The sequence below is a fragment of the Cercospora kikuchii genome (assembly GCF_019650295.1).
Source record: "Cercospora kikuchii DNA, contig_00002, whole genome shotgun sequence".
NCBI lineage: Eukaryota > Fungi > Ascomycota > Dothideomycetes > Mycosphaerellales > Mycosphaerellaceae > Cercospora > Cercospora kikuchii.
Window position 1 is genome coordinate 557,053 of NW_025408583.1, and position 22,107 is coordinate 579,159.

Genomic DNA, 22,107 nt, shown 5'->3' on the forward strand with positions numbered 1-22,107 from the left:
CAGCCCTTCTCCTTTCTTCGCCTGTACTCCGGGGCCCCTACTAATTTCTTTCTCATACTGCACTACCCAACGATCCGAGCGTTTTAGGCAGGCAAACGGTTGTCGAAGAAAGTCATTTTTCTCTCCGTGTGCCGTGTCAGCCCCCTGCTTATTGTTCTCCCGTGAGCGTGCGCCTCCTTTTGCCCTCTCGTGGCAGTATAAGACGTCCGGAACTCCCTCCACATTCGAGAGGATGTCTCCACATCACGATAACACTTTGACAACAACCAAACACAATCAACAAGCTCTTTCCAATCACAAAAAAGATCAACAAGATGTTCTTCAACGGGACGACGACGACTATGTTATCGAAGAGCAAGAGCACTCGGCAAAAGCCAGTGCATCGGTATGTCTCTTTTCCTCCACATTCCCGTTCCCATTCCTCTCTTCACTCTCAACCTCCATCTCTTCGATATCACTCACTGACATTGTTTTTCCCATCACAGGCGGGAATCAACCTCAACATATTCGGCGCGATCGCGGGCGCATTCAGCAGCCGGAAATCAACACAGCAACAGCAACAGCCATTACAGCAGCAGTCATCACAGTCACAGCAGCAATTACCACAGCAGCAGCAGCAGCAGCGGTTACAGCAGCAGCAACCGCAAAAGAAGTCACACGACGACTTCAACGGGCAGCAGCAGCAGCAGATCGAGGAGCAGCGAGAGGAGAGGGTCAAGGTAAAAGGTACGTAACGAATTTCCTCTCCCTTCGTCCACCTGCCGAACATCATCCTCTCACACAAAATGGGGCCGAGCATTCCCCACGATTCCTTTTGGTGTCACCTGTTCACCTCTTCATCACCATCATCATCAATTATCATCGATCGATCAGCTACCATCACATGACAACCCAAAGGCTAACTGTACGTTTTATAGGAGCAGGAGCAGGTCAAGCAAACGCAGCTGCAGCAGGCGATGCAGAACAATACCGATATCAGAAGAAAGCTGCTGCTGCTGGTCAGTAGGAATGAACGACTCAACCAGAAAAGACCACAGACAATGTCGACTACGACGACAAAAGGATGAATGACCTGAAGGCGCTTTGCTGGACTATTAGCTCCGTGACGAAACGAAATCCGATGTGGAAAGAGTGCTCGGGAAGCACTGAGAACCAAAACAAAATGACTTACTTCTCCTTCCTCGGGTCTGGACTTGGTTGGATGGGGTTGGAGTTGGAGGTCTCTTTTCCTTCTGATTTGTGCAGATTTCATCTTTTTTTGATAGAGAGATTTCACTATCATTTGCTGCAAAGCAAAACATCGAATTCGATTTTTATTCTACTCCCACTTATCTACACAACAACATGGAGTTCGGAACGTTGGGAGTATGTCACACACCTCTCTCCTCGCGTTCTGTCTCTCGTCGAATCACATCGCCGTGTCCTGTTTGTGTGATGAAAGTCTCTCCTTGGAACGTGACGGAACGTCTCCAACCTTCATGCCAGCCCGAAATCACAGACTCGTAACAATACCACTGTAGCTTTCGTCATCCATCACTGCTCCTTCCCAAACAGAACAACAACCAGCATACCATACCCTCCTCCTCCGCAAACCGCGTCAAGCAGATGACCTATGAAATAGAATCGACGTCGACAGGTAGAAAGGAACAGAATGACTTAGGCCGCCGATTGAGTGAAGTCGACGGGATATCCCTGTCTGGCTGACTCCGGCGAAGTTGTAAAGTTACTACCCAAAAGTACGAAGTGGACCAGGATATGGGGCTAGCTAACGGCCAAGAAATCACCTGAGGATGATTGTGTGTGCGCGCAGCCAAGGGCGCTCATAGGCTATCCTTTCTTTTCCTTTCTGCCAAGTGAGAAATTTAGGGAGTGTGGTTCTAGGTGGCTATCCCTGGTATGGAGAGGGGGCGCAGTTGTAATTTAGGAGTAGGTTATAGGAGCCTAGAAGGTGGCCTATAGGATACGATCGTCTTGCGGGCTGGGCCGGTGGGAAGGGAGATGTTGGTTTTATGTTCTTTCGCACCATTGTGGCAGATTCATTGCGATCAAAGGCCGTCTATTGTGACTGCGTGTGATTGTGATCGAATGCCGTATCCTTGATGAAGACTTCGGTCACATACAGATCTTCGGTCCGCGGAGCAACGGTCGCCATAGCATTCCTGAGAGGACGAGTGGTGTTATGGTGGGCCGACTGGTGTCTACTGGATGACCTCATGTTGCTACCCTTTCTCAGCGCAAGAAAGGGCATGCCGGTCTTGGGCCCTGGGTCAATAATCACATGAGCTTGGACCTCTCCGTGGAGGGCATCGGGAGGGGCTGGAGTGAGGCTTCCGTGCGGAGCGACACAGCCTCAGCGTTGCCATGGAGCAGTCCAGTGCTCGCACAAACCTCAGCCACGGTGCAATTCCTGTATTTGTTGTGGCTGTGGCAGTGAACCTGCCTGCGGCTTTCTTTCAACCAACTTCAGCCTCCAGCATGTCCCACGTAGTCCTCTGTCTGGCTTTTCGGTTCTTTGCGTCTGGATCCTTCTCCTTGGAGTGGCCATTGACCAACTTGACATCGTCGTCATTTGCGAATGCGTGCTCTCCTTGTCGCATGCCTTCAAGTAGCTTTGCGACTCTCTCCTTGCCTTCCTCAATACCACGAATCTCTGCTCGCATTCTCTCCACGCGGTCCTCCATAAGCATGATGAGACTTTCCCTCGCTTGGTGTGGCCGGTATTGATTAATGAGTGAGTGCATGTTGAAGACGATGGCTTGCAGATCTGTGATGCGTTCCTCGTACAGTGTTGGATCTTGTCCCAATATGCCCAGCAGACCAAGGAATGTGGTGAGCAGTGATCGTGCCAGTGCGATCAGATGTGGCTGAGGATTGGTCTTCACTGAAGGATCGTCTGGATACAGCTGATCAATTCCGGCGCCCTCGAGGGAGGGCTCTGGTGCTTCGAGGTCGATCTCATTGCCAAAGACTGTGAATTTTGATGTCGCAGGCGGTGGAGGCGGAATGAGGTAACGGAGTTCGGTCGGAAGTGAGAGCACGTCGATGTCCTTGTTCGTCGCATCGTCGTCGCCTTTATTCAGTTCCTTGCGCAGCTCTCGGAGTCGCTCGATATTGTCCTTGGTGAAGTGCTCATAGAATGGCGGCGGCAGCGGAAAGGGCGCGATGAGCTGCTGTTCGTCGGCCATGTTGTCGCAGTGTGCGCACGCTTACTCCGGCGTGCTTGAGTGCATTCGTCGCATGATGTGGTTGTGGTTGTGTCCGGCGCGTGGGAGAAAGAAGTGCAACGCATGCCGGCGAGCTCTCCACATGCCGTCACCCGCAAGCATGCCAGCTTCCACGTTCACCATTCCATCTCCTTCATGATCGGTCATGCCCGGCAGCACCTCCAGCAAAGCTGCCGCGAACCATGAATCCGGTCTGTGGGAGACGGCGCAGCGCTTTTGGCAGAGGAGCTATGCCGGCGACTATCTGGGCCTGGCCATCCTGATCGCTGGCTTCATCATCCTGAAGTTGTTCGATGCTCCATTCCACTCGCAGTTCAGACTCGATGATCCGCGTCTACAGCACCCTCATGCAGAGGTGGAAAGGGTAGATCTTGGTATTCATGCACCCCACGAGCTCTATTCGAAGATTGTGTGCTGACAAGTGTCCCAGTCTGGTTACTGATCTATGGCTGCGGCATCCCTCTTGGTGCACTTGCAGCATGGTCCCTCATCGCACGACCGCCTGCTCATCAAATCCACATCACCTTCCTCGGCCTCTTTTCTGCCATCCTGATGGCTACGATGATCACCGATATTTTGAAAGACGCCATCGGCCGACCTCGACCCGATCTGATCGCTCGCTGCAAACCAGCCGAAGGCACGCCTCGAAATGAAATGATATCAGTGGAAGTGTGTACAGAAACAAATCACCATGTGCTACATGATGGGTGGCGCAGCTATCCTAGCGGGCATAGCAGTTTCGCCTTTTCTGGCCTGGGTTGGATAGCACTTTTGATGGCGAGCCAGTTACATGTGCTGAGGCCAAGAGCAAGTCTGATTGTGGTGTTGGCATGTCTACTGCCTCTGCTCGGCGCCGCCTTGATTGCTGTAAGCAGACTGGAGGACTACAGACACGATGTGTTCGATGTCGTGAGCGGGAGCATACTTGGATTTGCTGTGACATATTTCAATTGGCGGCGATACTATCCGAGCTTGATGGCAGCAGACTGTCACGAACCATACTCGGCCCCGAACGGAAAGGCTGCCAATGGATTCCAGCGCCTCAGAGATGAAGAGGCGGGTATGAGTCGGCAGAGTGAGCGCTATGTAGTAGGGGACGATTAGAGATACTTTCTGCATGTCCTGCACTTATGCCGAGATCGAGCATGTAGCAGATTATGTAGAAGCTCAAACAGTCTTCGAGAAGTCGATTTTCAGATCTGGCATGTAGCTTCACTCTTGTGACCTGCTGTGGTTTGTAGACCTTGAACTCTTGACGAAGCTCCCTACAGCCAACCATCGTATGATGGCACGTGTACGAGCGACAAAAACGGTCAATACAAAATATGCACAGCCATGCGTAAGTTGCCATCCTGGCTGCTGATCTGATCGGATCCGAAAAGTCTTCGGCCGCGATAGGCCGACAGCCCGGCCATCTTCACAATTCAACAATGACCTCACGCCATACCACATCAAACAGAAAAGTATTCCTCATCACTCATCCACATTCCTGAACGAAAGACCGAGCGGCGTTGTACCGCCCACAATGCCTAAGAAAGACAAGCTCCAATCTCTCCCTCCAGAGCCCATCACCGAGCAAACATCACTTCTCCATCCCAACCAAGACGGCACAAATCATGGCACTCTCCCAGCAGAAAACGTCTCCGCCCTGGAAGCACAAGCCGAACAAGAACGCCGCGAATATGAATCTGGTCATGTTCCTCTCGCCGCAGAGCCTTCAACACGAAAACTTCTCGCCACAATGTCTTCTCTCTGGATGGTGACCTTCCTTGCCGCACTAGACACAACCATTGTCGCGACACTATCTGGGCCTATCAGCAGTTCATTCAATTCTGGCACCTCTTTCAGCTGGATAGCCACGGGATACCTAATCGCGAACTCAGCGTTTCAGCCACTTTCCGGGAAGTTGACAGACATCTATGGAAGGAGAGCAGGTTTGATTTTTGCTTTTACGTTCTTTTCTGCCGGGACGCTACTTTGTGGGCTAGCGAAGAATGCCGAGATGATGATTCTTGGGAGAGTTGTGGCGGGTGCGGGTGGAGGTTGTTTGAATACTGTGTCGGTTTTTGTGGCGAGTGATTTGATCCCTCTCCGGAAGAGGGGGCTGTGGCAAGGAATTGGTAATGTGGTATTCGGGGCGGGGATGGGGTTAGGTGGTGTCTTTGGGGGATGGATTAATGATACGTATGGGTGGCGATATGGTAAGTGGTCTCGCATTCTATTTCGGGGAAATATGGTGTTGAGTGTTGGCTAACTTATGCGGCAGCATTTTACATCCAGGTCCCGTTTGCTGTGGTCGGAGGATTGTTCGGCACCTACATGCTTGATAACCCAGTGAAAGAGACTGACAAGTCCAAGATCAGGCGCGTCGACTTTCTCGGGGCTATCACTCTCGTCACTGCACTTGTGCTGCTGCTCCTCGGCCTTAACAGTGGCGGGAATATCGTTCCGTGGAAGCACCCTCTGGTCTACGTATCTATCCCTCTCAGCTTCGTCGCCCTTGCCGCATTCGTTTTCATCGAGGATCGCGTTGCCTCCGAACCAATCATACCCGTTCGACTCCTCCTACACCAAAGCGTCGCCGCAGCATGCTTGACTAATTGGTTCATGACCATGAGCGTCTTTGGGTTGATCTACTACGGACCTATCTTCTTCCAAGTTGTTCGAAGCGTCACAGCAACTCGAGCCGGAACACTCTTCATCCCGCAAGCAGTCGGCACAGCCACTGGTTCCCTCGGATCGGGAATCATCATGCGATGGACCGGCAAATACTGGTACCTCAACATCTTTATGCAACTTCTCTCCCTCATTGCGACGAGCTTAATTGCATGGCAATTCGACGAAAACGTCCCAACTGTCCCGCCATTCATCTACCTCTTCATGGAGGGCTTTGCCTACGGCAGCATGCTCACTATCACCTTGATCGCATTGATCTCGGCCGTTGACCACAAATACCAAGCTGTCATCACCAGTGCGTCCTATGCCTTCCGAAGCACAGGCAGCTCGATCGGGATCACGATTGCGGGAGCGGTCTTTCAGAATCTGCTAAAGAAAGGACTCTTCGAGAGATTCGGTGACGAACCTGGCGCCGCCGATCGCATTCGACGGATACGAGATTCGACTGATGAGCTCAATCATCTGCCCAAAGGCTGGCATGCTGGCGTAATAGCAGCCTATGTCGATGCCCTGCGAGGCGTGTGGGTAGTCGCGTTAGGCTTTGCTGCACTGACTGCCGTTGTCAGTTCGTTCATCAAGCAGCACAAACTGTACAACAGCCTGGATCGCAAATAGTCTGCATAGAATCTGAAAGATTTTGTCATGTCATATTCTCATTGCATCACCTTTGCTCTTCAGGGCAAGTCTCGCTTCCCAGAGGCACCAAGGACTGTACTTTTCCATCCGCCTCTCTCCCTCTCGCGCCCCTACAGGCTGCACACAGCCCACTTCCTCACATACTCCAACTCGTCAAAGTCGGAGCATCCAAGAAATCCAACTTCCCGATCTGCACACCCTCCTTCCTCAAAATGTTATACGCTGTGATGAAATGGAAGAAGAAAGTCGGCAAGCAATACTTCTGCAAGTACTCCAAAGCTCCCATTCCCATTTCTTTCGGTCCCAATTTGACAATACACTTCTCATCCTGCACGGGAAGAAAAAGAACAAAAGTCAGTGAGTTGTTGCACGTTTCGTTCGGAGTCGCTGATCGAGAAAGAGAAAGGTAGAAAAGGAAGACTCACAGGCCCAACAAACTTCTCCTTCTTCGCACTTCGGAGCAACTTGATGGTAGACTCAATACGAGCATAGAATTCCGCGAAAGTCTTCTCGTTGTCGTCAGCGGAGACGGGAGTTTCGCCGCCGATGCGTGGAAGGACGGCTTTGGCGGAATTGCAGCAGGTGTGGATTTGGAAGCTTAGTGGCTGTGAATTTTGGTCAGAGATGATGTGAACAGATCAAAGGACATCTTGGGAACGTCGTTCCGTGGAAAAGATGGGAAAGATTTCGACTTACGAGCATGTCATCGACCAGACGGGTTTGCAGAAAGGCTTCGGCGTCTTTGCCATTCTCCTTGACCCACGCTTCACCCTTTTTGAGGATCGTCGTCAGGATCTCGAGGTTGCGGACGAGAATGGGCACTGAGACGTCGTAGGTGCTGATGGAAGACATTTTGGTCTGCAAGTCAGTCGTGCTGTTTGGTCTTGAGAGCGTCGTTGTTACGAAGCCAGAAAAGTGCACGTGAAAAGTGGAACTTGTCAGATTGCGTGCTCAATGTAAGTGAAGTAAGACGCAGTATGCTCAAGAAGCAGAAGCTCAATTTATAATTTTGTATTTCTCGTACTGAGCAACGATCTTCCTTTACTTTCCACGAATGAATAGCTCCACAACCGTCTGACGAGCTATACTGATTTGTGGTTCCACAGGGTTCACCGACTCCATGTTGATTTGTAAACATTGGATTGAGACTTTTTTCTTTCGAGCTCAAGCTTCGTGGTCTACTGCACGAGCTCTGCAGCTAGAGTTCCAATTCCGCTCTTACTGAAGTAGCGGAAGTTGCTCTTGGTGACTGTAGAAGAGGAGTGTGAGGAGTGTGCAGAGAGAGAAGCAAGTGGGGTTGCAATGTTGATCATGAGAGAAATTGCCTCAGGCCAACATTCAAAGGCAAATGTCAGCTGTGCGTTTGGAGTACGGCCTTAAGAAACTTGAACCAAACACATCGAGGCACTCTGCGTCATAGCCCTTCGTGCGCTGAAGAAAGTGTTAGAATTACTCAGCGTGCGAGGATGACAATGGAAGGCACCCACGGCAGATGATCTTCCGTGTGCAAATCCTTGGTATGCCAGTGCCAACGGCTTCAAGTGAGTAGTCTCGTTGTAGAGCCTGCAGCTTCAGTACTTTGTTCACATATTGCTGCGCCAAAAGAAAAACATGACCCTTAAGAACGATCCCTCTCCGCGCTTCATCAAGTCATCAGTCATTATTGTGAACACCAAGATCATGCCCGCATGATCAAATATTGCCAATTACAACCATGAATCTCAATTTGCCATCGCCCTTGCCCTTCATGGCTGCTCTCCTTCCCTCTCGTTCACGCTGCGCATCGTCGAGTAAATCGTCTTTTCGATCATCCTCATCGCCATCCAGAAGGCCCTCATCAAGCATCAAAGTACTGCTCTTCCAACCCCACGACTGCGAGAAGTTGAACTTATCAGGCGCAGACTCATACACGCTAAGCATTCTGCCGCCTCGGCTGGGGCTGTAGATTTTGAAATACGTTCGAATGGTCGGTCTGGCATCCACGTAGGGCGGGAGAGTAGGAACGTGAAACTTCGATGCTGCTGCCGCCAGGCGTTCAGATTCGGAATCATGGTTGTCGAAGAAGTCATCGTCATCATCGAGGTTGGGAAGGTCTTCTTCCTGTGAAGTGGAAATGTCGTTTGAGCTGGCTCCTGGTGGAGAAGTGCCAACAGCATCTGTCTGGCTCCTCTTCCGGTTCCTGTAGCTCAGCAGACTTCGGGTAGCAATTGGCCTGCTGACGCTGCTCCCCAGTCCCGATGTCTCGTTGCCATCATCGATGCCAGCACTACCACTGCTGTCCATATCATCTCCGTCGATATCGTTGGATGCAACGGTCGTGCGTCTTCGCTGTCTACGCTCTCTTCGTTCACTTCGCAGAATCATCTCCCGTTCCAGCTGGCCTATACGCTCGTCGACACTGCCTTGTGCTAGACCAGCTGTGCCAGCAATTACCTCCTCAGTCTCACGTTCTTTCGCTCTGTGCAAATAAACGCCAAGCTGTTTGCTGCGTGATGACGCTACCTTCTGTATGTAAATGTTCCAAAGACTGCCCGCGTAGAACACAGTCCTGCTGTAGACGCGCTTCTTGTCCTTGAGCAGCCTGGGGTTTGGGAACTCTGCAGAAAATCGAAAAGGCGGAAAGTGGGTATAGCTGACTGTCGATGGTTCTGGTTGCATCTGTGTAGTGTCAAGCGTCAACGGAGGCCGTGGTTGGGAGGTCACGGCACTGAAATCGGCAGCCCACTGGACGTCCTCCGGCTGAATGGTGGCGCTCAGTCTGCTTGCATGACGCTGGATCGTGGACGTGTTCGAAGTGGCGATGATGGGCTCGGCATTGCCACCCATCACGATGTTACAGTCTGAGCTCGGTATCCAGAACTTGCGCGGTCTTCCGTTGCCGTCCCATGAGCCGCTGTCAATGTCCTCCTCGACTGTTGCATGCTCCACGTCAACTGCTTTTCGCTTGCCCATAGATCGGTCCGTGCCAGAGCTGGCATGTATCGACATGGTTGTGTCTCTGTTAGTGGTCTGGACAGCGTCTTCCGTACATTCGACACTCAGGCCAAGATCCAGCTCGGCCTCTCTGGCGTTCATGACCTTTTGCCGCAGCTCCATCTGCTGCCACAACGCATTGCTAATCACTTTTTCTGACATGACGGGAAGTCCTAAGCAATCCTTGGCGCTTCGGATGTATTGTAATTGCTCGAAGTCAAGGTGCAGGTAGTGGATCCCTTCATCGACCAGGACCAAGAGAGGCTCGACCTCGGGATGCGTGTACAAGGTGATCCACTTCTGCAGCGCGTCTGGTACGCCTCGACTGTAGCAGCCGTCACCCTTGCGGTATAAGCCATCAAAGCGTACAGCCATCAGACTGGCGCTCTCTGGTACCTTAAGGACTCTGCGTCGGTTTCCAGGCTCAAACAGGCCTGATGCGATAGCTTGCTGTCGCAGCCGGCGGTCCAAGAGGCGCTTGGACAACACCCATCGATCGAACTCGCCATCAATGAAGAAGCCGTCTCCACCGACAATCTCTCGGATGATATCACCTGGTATGCCATCCCAGAAACGCAGTGGCATCTTCCAACCATCTCTGCACAGCATGGACTTGGCGCTGGCGAGCACTTTGTCTCCAGCTATCCCATAGTAATTTGAGGTCACAAGTCTGATGAGTGGAGACAAAGTCTCGTTGGTCATTTGTCGAAGCATAGATTCGATCGCCGAATCCACCAGATCTTGCATTTCGAGCCAACACCCGGTTGCAAACAGACCAACAGGATCTTGGTCCTCCTCGGCAACATTGCAGCAACCATAAAGACGCTTGAGGGCCAGCTCAAATGCCGTTTGCGTGATAGATGGGTCGATATCCTCTGGATGTACCTTCATCTCCTTGGCGTTTGCTTCCAGCCAGGGCGGAGATAGTGCACTCGAAAAGAAGGGGGCTCGATCTAGGATTAGTCGATGTAGCTTGTACTCATGCCCAAACGCGTGAACGGTGATGTCTGAGTGCCGGCCGGAGAGCAGACCGCGAGAGTACAGGTGCTCTGGAAGGGCGGCTGCCCCGTCACCATGCATGGATCTGACATACGTAGAAGGGTACCTGGACGGCATTGTATACGAGGCTTGTCTTGAGCTTTCAGGCGAGGTCGCAGCCTGCACAGCGAATAGCCTGCTCAGAGTGGTCAGGGTATTCGAAGCAGCTCTGCCGTGCATGCCCCGCGAGGAAGAAGACGGCGGGATGTTAACATCGTCCACATCCTTCTCCACTCGTGGCAGACGACGAGCGCCCAGTCGCGCGTCTGCCTCATATTGCTGCTCTTTCATAACTGGCGGCGGCTGGAGCGAAGCCAGTGGTTGTTGCTGCTCTGAAACGGGCTGGACACGTTCGTGATCGAGGGCAGCAGAAGTTGCATGTGGGTTGCTGCTGCTGCTTGATCCGAAGATGGAGCGAGATAGATTGGTGCTGGCCGTAGGCGACTCTGCGAATGACCACGACTCGCTGGCGGACGTCATCCTGTCTGAGGGTTGAGATGAGGCGGTGGAAGCCTGACGGGAGACATCGCGGCCGTCCATGGCGGCGGTCACGGGGGGTCGAGGAGGTGGGGGAGGGTATTACAGCATCGGCGGAGCTTTTCGTCAAGTGGACTCGGTGCTACTGCTGATGCTGCTGGCTGTTACACCGGGGCGGGGAGCGCGTGAGATGGAGGATCAGCGGTGGGCGACCGTCACGCGCAGCAACTGCCCGCATCGCAGTCGCGTGCTGTGGTGTGCGGTCAGGTGAAGATAGCGCTCACCCGCGGTGCTGCACCCGGCCGCGTGCTCTGCACCTCGACCGTTGCCAACTATGGCAAGGCATGATGTTCGCCAGCTCCGTCACGGCGCCAGCCATCGGAGCAAGGGTCGTCGGCACGATCTTCGCCGGCGGAGCTGCAGGGTCCAGATCGTGCATCTGAATTGATGATGACTTCGACGACTTTCTTCCCCTCTCATTCGACATTGGACTCTCTCCCACTGGCGGCCAGCAATGGCATCAATACTCGGTACAGCGCCCATACGGGCACGCCTAGCCTTCAAGGCAGCATATCAGGATGCCTTCGTTTGTCGAAGGTGCATGCAACAGCAGGCGAAATCTCTGCAGATCTGGAAGGCGAAACAGCAGACTCCATTCCTCCAAGCCTTTCGCAAAGGTGGTCCAGCGGGCTCGCGAGCACAATCATCCGCCGCACAGTCGCCGACATCACCCCTAGGAGCGTTGGGAAGGACATTGGGCGATGCTCCAGCGAGACAAATCCCGACATCGAATGCGAGAACATCCTCATTTCCAGAGACTAGCTCCAAGTCGGTCGCGTACTGGCTGTTAGGCTCAGCTGCTTCAGTATTCGGCATTGTCGTGTTCGGTGGTCTCACTCGATTGACCGAGTCTGGTCTGAGCATCACTGAATGGCGGCCAGTGACCGGCTCTTTCCCACCACGAGATCAAGCAGCATGGGAAGAAGAGTTCGCTTTGTACAAGCTTTCTCCGGAGTTCAAAATGTTGAATAGCAGGATGAACTTGGAAGAGTTCAAGCAGATCTACTGGATGGAGTGGGGACATCGATTATGGGGGCGTGTGGTCGGCATCACGTTCCTGCTGCCGACTGCGTACTTCATCATCAGACGAAGAGTCAGCAAGCCAATGGCCCTTCGATTGGTCGGCATAAGCGGTCTTATTGGCTTCCAAGGCGTCATCGGCTGGTGGATGGTCAAGAGCGGGCTCAAAGATGACCTGTTCAAGCAAGGCCAACAGCCACGAGTGTCTCAATACAGATTGGCAGCACACCTCGGCACCGCCTTCATCGCGTACTTGTGCATGTTTTGGAATGGACTACACATCTTGAAGGAGCGCAGTCTACTGAAAGATCCAGTAGAGGGCGCAAAACTGCTAGAGACCTTAAAGCGGCCGGAGCTCAAGAGATTCAAGACTCTGGTAGCTGGGCTCGCGGTGCTGACCTTCGTTACAGCGATGTCGGGGGCGCTGGTCGCTGGACTCGATGCTGGACTGATCTACAATGACTTCCCTTGGATGGGTCAAGGCCTCATTCCACCGAAGCGGGAAATGTTCGACCCCTTCTACTCGCACAGTGAGGATCACAAGGACTTGTATTGGCGAAATGCTCTCGAGAACCCAGTTCTCGTCCAGCTCGACCACCGAATTCTGGCGACAACAACCTTCACTGCCATCATGGCACTGTGGGCATATAGCAGATTCAGCCCGGCTGTTCGAGCGACATTACCTCGCAAAGGCAAAGTTGGCATGCTAGGTGTGGTGCATCTGGTCAGCTTGCAGGTGACCCTGGGCATTACGACTCTTTGGTATCTCGTTCCGACTCCCTTGGCAGCAGCACATCAAGCTGGTGCATTAGCACTGCTTACTGGCGTATTCTTGCTCGGCAGCAGACTGTACGTGCCAAAGCGGACTATGCGACTGGTACAGAATGCGCTCAAACAGGCGCAGACAAAGACGACCGCTGTCAAGGGTCCCCGGCCCGAATTGACTTCACACTGATTGCAAAACAAACCCACTGCAACGGCTTCGGCGAGGACTCTCCCTACTCTACTCGAAATTAGCGCTGTAAATTTTATTGTAGACATAGATTCATGACAAGAGAAAGTCATGAGGCCAAAGAGCCCAATAACAGAAAAACCCTCCATCATCTTGTTTCGCTCACACATCCGATAGGCCAAGCTGCAAGTTGCGAACACTGTCCAGCACACCAAATCCTTGGAGACCATGTACCGCGATGATTGAATGACAACAAACTAAAGCTCAACGCCGCAGATTGGCACACTGTGGACTTGGATTTATGAGGACTGGTGTACGGAGTGGTTTCGACAGCCGTGCATCTGCATATACCAGTCACTCTGCACAAGCCAGCATTGTTTAGAGCCACCACCGACTTTTGCATGCTCGACTCGTCTTGACTTTGTCGACATCCCGCATGCGCCACGCGAGGTCGCACACTGAGGTGTTTTATGCAGGTACTTCGGGAGCTCGGTTGCAAGCCCCACCTCACATAGGTTAAGTCAACCTTCAGCTAGTCAGGTCTATTGATGTACTTATAGCCGTCTTGAACTATATTCCAATTTCAGGTGTCTAATCATCTATCTTTCGGTCCATGGTAATCGACTTCAATTGATTCGTCGGCAGACCATCATTCGATACCACTATGCCTTGGCTGAGTGACTGGTCCTACCCACTTCCAGAAGAGGACCTGCTCACCTGGACATTTGATCATTGCGACTATGACAAAGATGCGCCAGCAAGTCTTCCACACCTTCCTTTTAACAGAGCACGACTGTGAAAGGACACAGATGGATTGACCCCTTACAGATATACATCGATCTTGAGAACCCCACCAGGACCCTTTCATGGAACACCTCCCGCAGCATCGTCCGACGCTTAATCGCAGGTTTGCGCGCCGCAGGCATACAACCAGAGGACTGCGTAATGATCTCGTCCTTCAATGACATCTACTACTGCATGCTCTTTCTCGCCATTGTTGGCTCCGGCGGTGTCTTTACAGGCGCGAACCCAGCCTACACGTCCTTCGAGATCGCTCACCATGTCAAAACGGCTAGAGCGAAATACATTATCGTCGAACCCGAACTTCTGCCCAACATCTTGGAAGGAAGCTCCGGCCACGTTCCGAAAGAGAACATCTTCATCTTCAACGTCCGTGGCCAGCCTTGTCCCGAAGGCTTCAAATCCTGGACCTGGCTCCTCGAACACGGCGAACAAGACTGGAACCGATTGACCGGAAAGGACATCTGCCGAAAAACCAGCGTCGCCCGTCTGACAACCTCTGGAACCACCGGGCCACCAAAGATGGCAGTCCAGAGTCACCACAATGCAACATCATGGTTCACAATGGTCAACGAAATCTCCGAGCCACCTTGGAAAATCACAAATCTCTCCCCACTACCTCTCTTCCACGTCGCGACAGTTCCTGCCGTTCACTGCGGCCCTCTTCGAAAAGGTCATGTCATGTATTTGATGCGAAGATTCGATCTGGAACCCTATCTCGCCGCGGTGGAGAAGTATAAGATTTCGTTGTTGGGAATGGTACCACCTTTGGTCATCGCGATCATAAACTCGCCCTTGAGACACAAGTACTCTCTCAAAAGTGTGCGAAGAGTCGGATGTGGAGCTGCACCACTCGATAAGGATTCTGGAGAGAGATTGAAAGCTCTCTGTGCGGATGATTGTACGTTTACGCAGGTGTTGGGGAGTACAGAAACAACCGGGGTTTTCACTTTGTTTTACTACCCGGACGAGGATGATACGGGGAGTGTAGGGAACACTTGGTTTCCGAACTCGGATGTCAAATTGATTGATGATGAGGGGAAAGATGTTACGGCGTATGATGTGAGAGGAGAGCTTTGTGTTCGGGGGCCGAGTATTATTGATGGATATTTTGAGAATGACAAGGCGAATAGGGAATCGTGGGATGAGGAGGGGTATTATAAGACGGGGGATATTGTTTATAGGGATGGGAAGACGAAGAAGTTTTATATTGTTGATCGGAAGAAGGTGAGGGAAGAGCTCTTCAGGTGCGTTTGTTGGTTGAATGACAGTATGCTAATCGATTCGCAGGAATTGATTAAAGTCCGCGGCTTCCAAGTCGCTCCTCCGGAACTCGAAGGCGTGCTTCTGGGTCATTCGGACATCGTCGACGTCGCAGTAATCGGCCTTCCAGCACCAAAGAACTCGGATGCCGAATTGCCTCGAGCGTATGTCGTCCGCAAACCTGGGTCAAATATCAATGAAGGAGACGTTCACAAGCTCATTGCGGAACGTCTGGCCTCGTACAAGAGACTCACAGGCGGAGTGAAATTCGTGGGCGAGGTTCCGAAAAGCGCGAGTGGTAAGATTTTGAAGCGTGTCTTGCGAGAAGAAGCTCAGAAGGAGCAGGCTGCTGGGATTGGATACATGCAGTCCAAGCTGTAGGAACGAAGACAACTGCAATGCTGTCAGCAGTTTCACTCGCGACGCGCTAGCCAACGTTGCCTGACGTGGAGAAGTGTTGTCACGCAATTCGGTTCATATGTCTACGCCCCAAGTCGGACCAATGCAGCTGCCGCATTTGGAGGGTTCTTGTTCTGTCGTGGAAGTAAACGCTTTCCGCGGCTTCGCGAGGGGAACTCGTCGGGCACCAACACAGACGTTGCTACCAATGCTGGTACGAGCGAAGGCACGCGCCTGACTTGGGAGGTGGTCCAACGTCCACTTAGCAAGGAGAGGCTCTTCTCTGCAGCCGTCGCACCTAGGATAGTGCGGTAAGTATTCGTGCAGACCCAATCCAGACCTAATATCCTTTGTACAAGCCTGCAGTACCCATCTGCCATCCCTGACACCATTTCCCGAAGGTTCGGTACCAGGTCGTGATACTCAAAGTCTAACACACTGCCCTACTTACGTTTCACAGCTGCAGTATTAGGGCTACATTCTAGAAGTGTCAATGCTGTTCGAAAAGTCGTTGGTCACAATCTTCGACCAAGAGCCGACGCCCTGCCGCGCCATATAACAGCTTTGCGCTTCTCCCAGATGAATTCCTCCTGGCCCGTTAGTCTATCCCGACATCTCCTTAGATCCCGCTGTATACGCAACTCATTGCAGATTTTCTAATTGTCAAGATGTACAACCTGATCCCACTTATCTTGGTTTTCGAATTACAGAGCGTCCTTGTCTACGCTTCGAGTCTGGAGAACCGTGCTATTCAACCAGTGGATTTCCTAAGCGCTATCGACGCAAACGTCTGCTCAGAGAAAGACACCGGATATGGACCAGGACGCCTCGTTCATTAGACGAAAAATTGTCGCTGTTTAGACGACACTAGCTTCAACGCAACTTGCCGCATTAGACTCCCACACGAGAATGACCAAGACTTTTTTCTTGTAAGACAATGTGATCCAAGAGCTCGAGACAAAATCTGCGTCACAACACGCCACCGGTTCTCACGAGAGTACGACTGCGGATGTTTGAAACCACCTGTGAACAAGGGCTTCAAACCTCCAGCCGAGGATCTGAATAAGATCTGCACCGGGATGATCAACATCGCAAAACTCGCTTCTGTGACAGCACCCATAAATCCGCCTATTACGGCAATCTTCACCTCTGCAATTGTAGCGGACCAGGCCTCGCAGCAAGACCTCTTAGGTGCTTTTGTAGAGGACGATCATGGCATTGAAGTCCACGAGTCTGCGTCGTATCCATACTCATCGAAGGGTAAAACCGTTTACCTCGATTCGAACGAATCATACCACGGCTGTGTTGAGGTGGAAGACGACGAAACCAGAAACCCGATCGGGTTTACCTGGTATCTCGTTACATCACCTTTGAGGAAACGAGACCTGGCTGAAGTGGACTTAGCTGGCCTCTTGGAATATGACGGGAGCATGGCTACTCAAGGATTTAAGGGAGAAGTTGTAGTACTGGGCTCGGATGGGAGTGAGCTTCAGCGTTTCTCACATAGATAGAAGGTGAGATCTCTCAGGAGCTCTCGTGGTAGAGCTGGGTTCTTAGCTCGGGTCGATGACTTCTTGAACTTTCGGGCCTGTCCTACAATAGTAGCATCGAATACTAATTCAAATGGTTGACATAAGCTGCGCCTCCCTCGCGGAGATAGCCTTTCACGCTCACGCGGTTGCAACATTCCAGCGGCATGGACACCAGGAGTACCAAAAAGTCGGTGTTTGAAAGGCAAAACAATTGTCACTGGAGGATGGATGCTCGCGGCGCTGTATGCTCCAGGACAAGGTTGGTGCTTCAGCAGGATAGCGTACCCGCAGCTTGATCGGGCATCAGCTGTGATCAGCTCTGACGACTTCACGACTCGGCCAGTGCGCCAGTGACGATCGTTGCTGCTTAGTTGGCGGCTTCTTCTCTGTGCGCGACTCCTGACATCAATTCCTTCGAACAACGAATTGATCTTCGTTATCTTCACTGATGGGCCTTTCGTTCTTCATCGCCTTCCATCCCCACCCTCTTTCTCCTCACCCTCTAACCAAATCTCATGCCCATCTCCCTCTTTTACCCATCTGCCCGCAAATGCACCCAGGACTGCAATCGCAGCCATACCCCACCAAGCCGCGCCGACGACTCCCTTCTCCAGCCCAACACCATAAATATGTCCCGCCAAAACTGGTCCAATCGTCCTCGTCGCACTACTCACACTCTGGGCAATGCCATGGATCGTTCCCAGCACACTCGGATGCGGGCTCGCATTGTTCACCAAGATCGCCGTACTTGGTAACGCGAACGTTCGAGCCATGACTTGGACCGCGAGGATGAGGGTGATGTAGAGCCAGATGAGGAAGCCAGAAGCCTGGGCTGGAGCTGAAGATGTGCTGGGCACTATAGCGAGGTATGGTGCGAGGAAGTAGGATGTAGGAAAGAGGAGGAGACTCAGGCGGTAGGAGCGAATTGTGCCGAGCCAGAAGCTCACAGGAGGGAAGACAAGAAGCTGGAGGGAGATGCCGATGACGCCGAGGATGGCGAGGGCGGTTCCGATTGCTGGAGGAGGGAGAGCAAGGCCACCAGTGAAGGTGAACGGCAGGTGTTGTTTATAGCCCTCAGGCAGTGGTAGCTTTTCTTGTCGGGAGTCGGGACTGTAGCGTGGCGTAGAGAGGAACACAAACCAGAGGTTGTTGAAGGTTCCAACGTGCATTGCCAGGAGGCCATGGGCTAGGAGAGTGAAGAGCACATTCTTGGTCCAGATCCTGCGGAATGGGAGCTTCCTTCTCATACTGGCGGGTTTGGTATTCTGTGCAGATTCTGATGTGCTCATTTCGACGTCTACGCTTCCTTCACGAGCTTCGAGTGGCGTATAATCTTGCTGAACCGCTCTTCTCCTCCGCAGAATCCTCATTAGAAGCTGGCCCAGCTTAAGACCCCAGTCGCTTTTGCCTCGCAGACCTTCCAGCGTTTCTTCTAATCCAAGCACCAAAGCAATCGTGCTCACGATCAGGAAGGCGGCGTTGATCAAATTCGGCAGCGCATACGGGAAGTGCATAAACAACCAAACTCCATTCTTCCCTCCAAAGGTCCCTCCAGGTCCAAAAAGATCAGGATACGTCCCAGCCGGATCAGCCAGAAGACCGCCCAACAGCGGCCCAATTATCACTCCAACGTTGAACGTCATCGGCATGAGCAGAAATGCCCTTGACTGGTATTTCTTCTCCTTCACGATCTCCGAAATCATCGTCCTCATGACTCCAATATTCCCGTTCAGTACCCCGCCAATCGCACGCCAGAACATGGCTTCGGCGAAAGACTGGCTGAAACCGAAGCCTAGACTTCCGATGGCAGTTCCTAGCAGTCCAATCAATATCACTCTCTTGCGACCCATATACTCGCTATCGGCCAATCGACCCCACATCATGGCTGTCAGAAATTGGGCTCCCGTGAAAGCTGCAGCTAAGAGTCCTGCTTGTCGAGCAACGACAGCATCGCTTGGAGCTTGTCCATCAGGTCCTACGAAGCTCTTAAGTTGGTAGAACATATAGCTTTGCAAGCTTGTCTGCGTTAGTGGTTCGGAGAGACGAGCGAGGGTAAGGATGGTGAGTTGTCCCTTCTTTGGCAGATCTCGCCAGGCTACGGGCTCAGGTTTGGCGTTGCTTTGTGGTGGAGACGCATCGCCGCCATCCTCGTCGACGGCATGGGCAGTGTTTGCGACATTGGTCAGATCATTGGAACGTGTGGCCTTGGTTCTGGAAAGTAATGCCTCGTGCTCATCGGATTCTGTCCCATCCTCGTCTTCTGTATAGACATCGTCTAACGTATTCCTACGCCTACGCACATGGCCTCTTTGTTCATGAGATGCTAGCTCGGCATCTGCATATCGATTTCCTTCCTCAAAGCTGGGTTGCTTGCTGCTGGAAGCACTTGCCAGCAGCGTGGTTGCGGTCGAGTCTACAGTGTCCACGGTTGCAGTACGGCCGTGTCCATGGTGCGTACCATCCATTCGACTGTACTCAAGTTGCTAGATGCAGGCGGATTGGAAGATCGGCAGCTGGGAGCGATATCGGCGTTTGCCAGAGGTTCGCCAAGTGCGCGTCGTGGGGAAGTCTGCAGGCAGTGAGCAATAAATATCAGACGAATAGTTGGAAACTTGTAGGTGGAAAAGAGCAGAAGAGAAGTGCACGTGGTGCTTATCGTTCCTCGACGGACAAATTGATGATTCGTTCACAGCACTCATTGCTTTCCGCTGCGCATGCGCCGCCACGCAAAAAGAGAATTCTGTGCCGAAGATCCGTCGGTCAGGCTCTGGCGTTGGCACGCCGCGCTATCTTGTACCTGCATTAATACTCTGAGACCATCGCGGGATGTGACTGGACATGCCAAAGTCGACCGACTGGCAGAAGTGGTAGTAGTATACACGTGCTGCACCATGTACATACCTCCCATGAGAAGGACTCCTTCTATGTGGGCCATCTAGACATTCACGCCGTCGCTATGCGTTACTTTTCGTAGCATTCATCTAAAAGTCGTTGTCATCCGAGCCAGCGACAATCACATTGTTGACTTTGAGCACCATGCGGCAGAGTTGTGTGGCGAGCAGGAGCTGTTGACGCTTGGAGATCAAAGGATCGATGACGAAGTGTTCCTTCATGTCTGCGAGAGCGATTAGCATATTCCTTGATGAGGTTCTGAATGTTGACATACCATTTGATCCAGTCTGCATGCAGTCAACGCCAAGGCGACCTCTGCCCTCACCCTTGCTCTGTCGTGCTTTGAGTTCGGACAGGGCTTCAATGGGGCTCAGACCGCTGTTCTCTGCAAGTGCCATAGGCACCGCATCGAGTGCATCAGCGAATGCTCGCATGCTGTACTGCTCCAGTCCAGGTGTGTTCAGTGCCTCCTTTTCTACCGCCAGTGAGCAAGCAATCTCGGCAGCTCCACCACCGTATACGATTCGGTTGTCCCGAACCAAGTTGCGAACGACACACAGCGCGTCGTGCAGCGATCGCTTGGCCTCATCAATGATCATCTTGTTGCTGCCTCGGATGAAAGCAGTTACGGCGCGAGAGTTTGCGCACTCCTCGATGACCAACATCTTCTCCCTTGTTGTGCCGAACGACATTTCCCGTACTACGCCCGCAGTGCCGAGCTTCTTCTCGCTCAAATCCTCGAAGCGTGGCACAATGCGACCGTTTGTGGCGATTGCAATCAGCTCAATTTCAGGTCCGCCAACCCATCGCACTGCAGGAAGTTCGTTCGTGAGAAGCAGGTGATTTGCCTCGTCGTCAAAACCCCACTGACAGATAACGACGTTGGCGCCAGTGTCCTTGATCTGTTGGATCATTTCGGTGAACTTGGCCTGCTCGTATTTCTGCAATTCCTTGAATTCGGCGACACTCGTAATGTCCAGCTTGTGCTTTGTCTTTGGCTTCGGGGGCTCGAAAGCACATGTCAGGATGGCGAGTTTCGCGTCGCGCACTTCTGAAGGCATCTGCGGGTGGGAGAAGTCCTTGTCCACGATCACGCCCTTGACCAAAAGCGAGTCTTCTAGCGAGCCTCCGACCTTGCCATCGACCTTGATCAGCTCGAAGTCCACATCCTTTCGTTCCAGATCTGCGACAGAAAGTACCGCGTCCACTGCCATTTGCGCGAATTGACCGTGTGCTTTGGAGACAATCTTGCTGCCCAGGGACGTCCGTGCGCACTTGTAGAGGTTATCGGTTTCTGTCCGAGTGAAGGGCATCACATCTGATATCCGGTCCAGCTCTGCCACTGCCACCTCGCAAGCCTGGTCATAGCCATCTGCTATCCGGATGGGGTGAATTCCCTTGTCGATGAGTTCCGCTGCCTGCTCGAGCAGTGCGCCCGCCAAAACCACAACACCTGTTGTTCCGTCTCCGATCTCTGCATCTTGCGATTGCGAAAGCGATACGAGCAGCTTTGCGATGTGGTCCTTGATCTCCATTTGCGACAGAATCGTCGCTCCATCGTTCGTTACTGTGATGTCTCCATCAGGCGAGATGAGAATCTTGTCGAGGCCTCGGGGTCCCAGAGATGTTTTGACGATCGATGAAACAGTACGAGCGGCGAGAATGTGGTTCTTCACTGCCTCGTTGCCATGTGTTCTCTTCTTCTTTCCCTGGTCCCTCACGATGATGAACGGACGTCCCGACTCATCTTGTGTGATCTGAGCTGCTCAGTGTCAGTATCTATCCCCTCTCACTTTGTCGGGGGTCGTACCATTGCTCAGATCGAGGTCTATTCTGCATTAGCTCCTGCTTCACTTTCCAACTCATCCTGATTGTGCGACTCACTCATGGGTTGTCCTGCCATGTTGCCTCTCCTCCAGTGCCTTCAAGGCAGAATTTCGTCGATGGTGGTATTCCCACAGCTTATCCAGCAGTTGCAAACTATCAGCCGGTGCGCACTCGTCAGAAATTCGGGTTGGGAAAGGCGTTAAGTAAGGACGGCGTGGTGTTGACTGAAACGTTCCTGCCCGCTGCTGCTTCTCGAACTTTTCGTGGGCAGTCGCGTCAAAGCTGCGGGAGCAGCCGAGAGCTTCACACGGAAGTCGCGTCTTGAGCGGAGATGAAC

The 22,107-nt window shown here is 52.5% G+C and overlaps 9 protein-coding genes across 9 annotated transcripts; 4 read left to right on the forward strand and 5 right to left on the reverse strand.

The window, feature by feature from the left end:
* Positions 1–2,453: 2,453 nt before the first annotated feature.
* CKM354_000246200 (mediator complex subunit MED7) lies at positions 2,454–3,185 on the reverse strand (the record flags this gene model as incomplete). The annotated part of the gene is made up of 1 exon (XM_044797622.1): positions 2,454–3,185. One exon carries the CDS (start codon positions 3,183–3,185, stop codon positions 2,454–2,456), a length of 732 nt encoding a protein of 243 aa, XP_044653557.1.
* A 184-nt stretch (positions 3,186–3,369) lies between these two features.
* Positions 3,370–4,328, forward strand: CKM354_000246300 (uncharacterized protein; the record flags this gene model as incomplete). Its single annotated transcript, XM_044797623.1, has 2 exons — positions 3,370–3,598; positions 3,655–4,328. 2 exons carry the CDS (start codon positions 3,370–3,372, stop codon positions 4,326–4,328), a joined length of 903 nt encoding a protein of 300 aa, XP_044653558.1.
* Positions 4,329–4,749: 421 nt separating this feature from the next.
* Positions 4,750–6,515, forward strand: CKM354_000246400 (uncharacterized protein; the record flags this gene model as incomplete). The annotated part of the gene is made up of 2 exons (XM_044797624.1): positions 4,750–5,425; positions 5,491–6,515. 2 exons carry the CDS (start codon positions 4,750–4,752, stop codon positions 6,513–6,515), a joined length of 1,701 nt encoding a protein of 566 aa, XP_044653559.1.
* A 157-nt stretch (positions 6,516–6,672) lies between these two features.
* On the reverse strand, positions 6,673–7,388 carry CKM354_000246500 (uncharacterized protein; the record flags this gene model as incomplete). The annotated part of the gene is made up of 3 exons (XM_044797625.1): positions 6,673–6,864; positions 6,962–7,141; positions 7,233–7,388. 3 exons carry the CDS (start codon positions 7,386–7,388, stop codon positions 6,673–6,675), a joined length of 528 nt encoding a protein of 175 aa, XP_044653560.1.
* An 840-nt stretch (positions 7,389–8,228) lies between these two features.
* CKM354_000246600 (uncharacterized protein) lies at positions 8,229–11,087 on the reverse strand (the record flags this gene model as incomplete). Its single annotated transcript, XM_044797626.1, has 1 exon — positions 8,229–11,087. One exon carries the CDS (start codon positions 11,085–11,087, stop codon positions 8,229–8,231), a length of 2,859 nt encoding a protein of 952 aa, XP_044653561.1.
* Positions 11,088–11,538: 451 nt separating this feature from the next.
* Positions 11,539–13,059, forward strand: CKM354_000246700 (uncharacterized protein; the record flags this gene model as incomplete). The annotated part of the gene is made up of 1 exon (XM_044797627.1): positions 11,539–13,059. One exon carries the CDS (start codon positions 11,539–11,541, stop codon positions 13,057–13,059), a length of 1,521 nt encoding a protein of 506 aa, XP_044653562.1.
* A 661-nt stretch (positions 13,060–13,720) lies between these two features.
* On the forward strand, positions 13,721–15,501 carry CKM354_000246800 (uncharacterized protein; the record flags this gene model as incomplete). The annotated part of the gene is made up of 3 exons (XM_044797628.1): positions 13,721–13,813; positions 13,885–15,084; positions 15,148–15,501. The coding sequence occupies 3 exons, from the start codon at positions 13,721–13,723 to the stop codon at positions 15,499–15,501; spliced, it is 1,647 nt and encodes a 548-aa protein (XP_044653563.1).
* A 2,014-nt stretch (positions 15,502–17,515) lies between these two features.
* Positions 17,516–19,516, reverse strand: CKM354_000246900 (uncharacterized protein; the record flags this gene model as incomplete). The annotated part of the gene is made up of 1 exon (XM_044797629.1): positions 17,516–19,516. One exon carries the CDS (start codon positions 19,514–19,516, stop codon positions 17,516–17,518), a length of 2,001 nt encoding a protein of 666 aa, XP_044653564.1.
* Positions 19,517–20,032: 516 nt separating this feature from the next.
* On the reverse strand, positions 20,033–21,846 carry CKM354_000247000 (chaperonin-containing T-complex subunit CCT5; the record flags this gene model as incomplete). The annotated part of the gene is made up of 4 exons (XM_044797630.1): positions 20,033–20,166; positions 20,218–21,705; positions 21,754–21,771; positions 21,828–21,846. 4 exons carry the CDS (start codon positions 21,844–21,846, stop codon positions 20,033–20,035), a joined length of 1,659 nt encoding a protein of 552 aa, XP_044653565.1.
* Between the last annotated feature and the right edge of the window lie 261 nt (positions 21,847–22,107).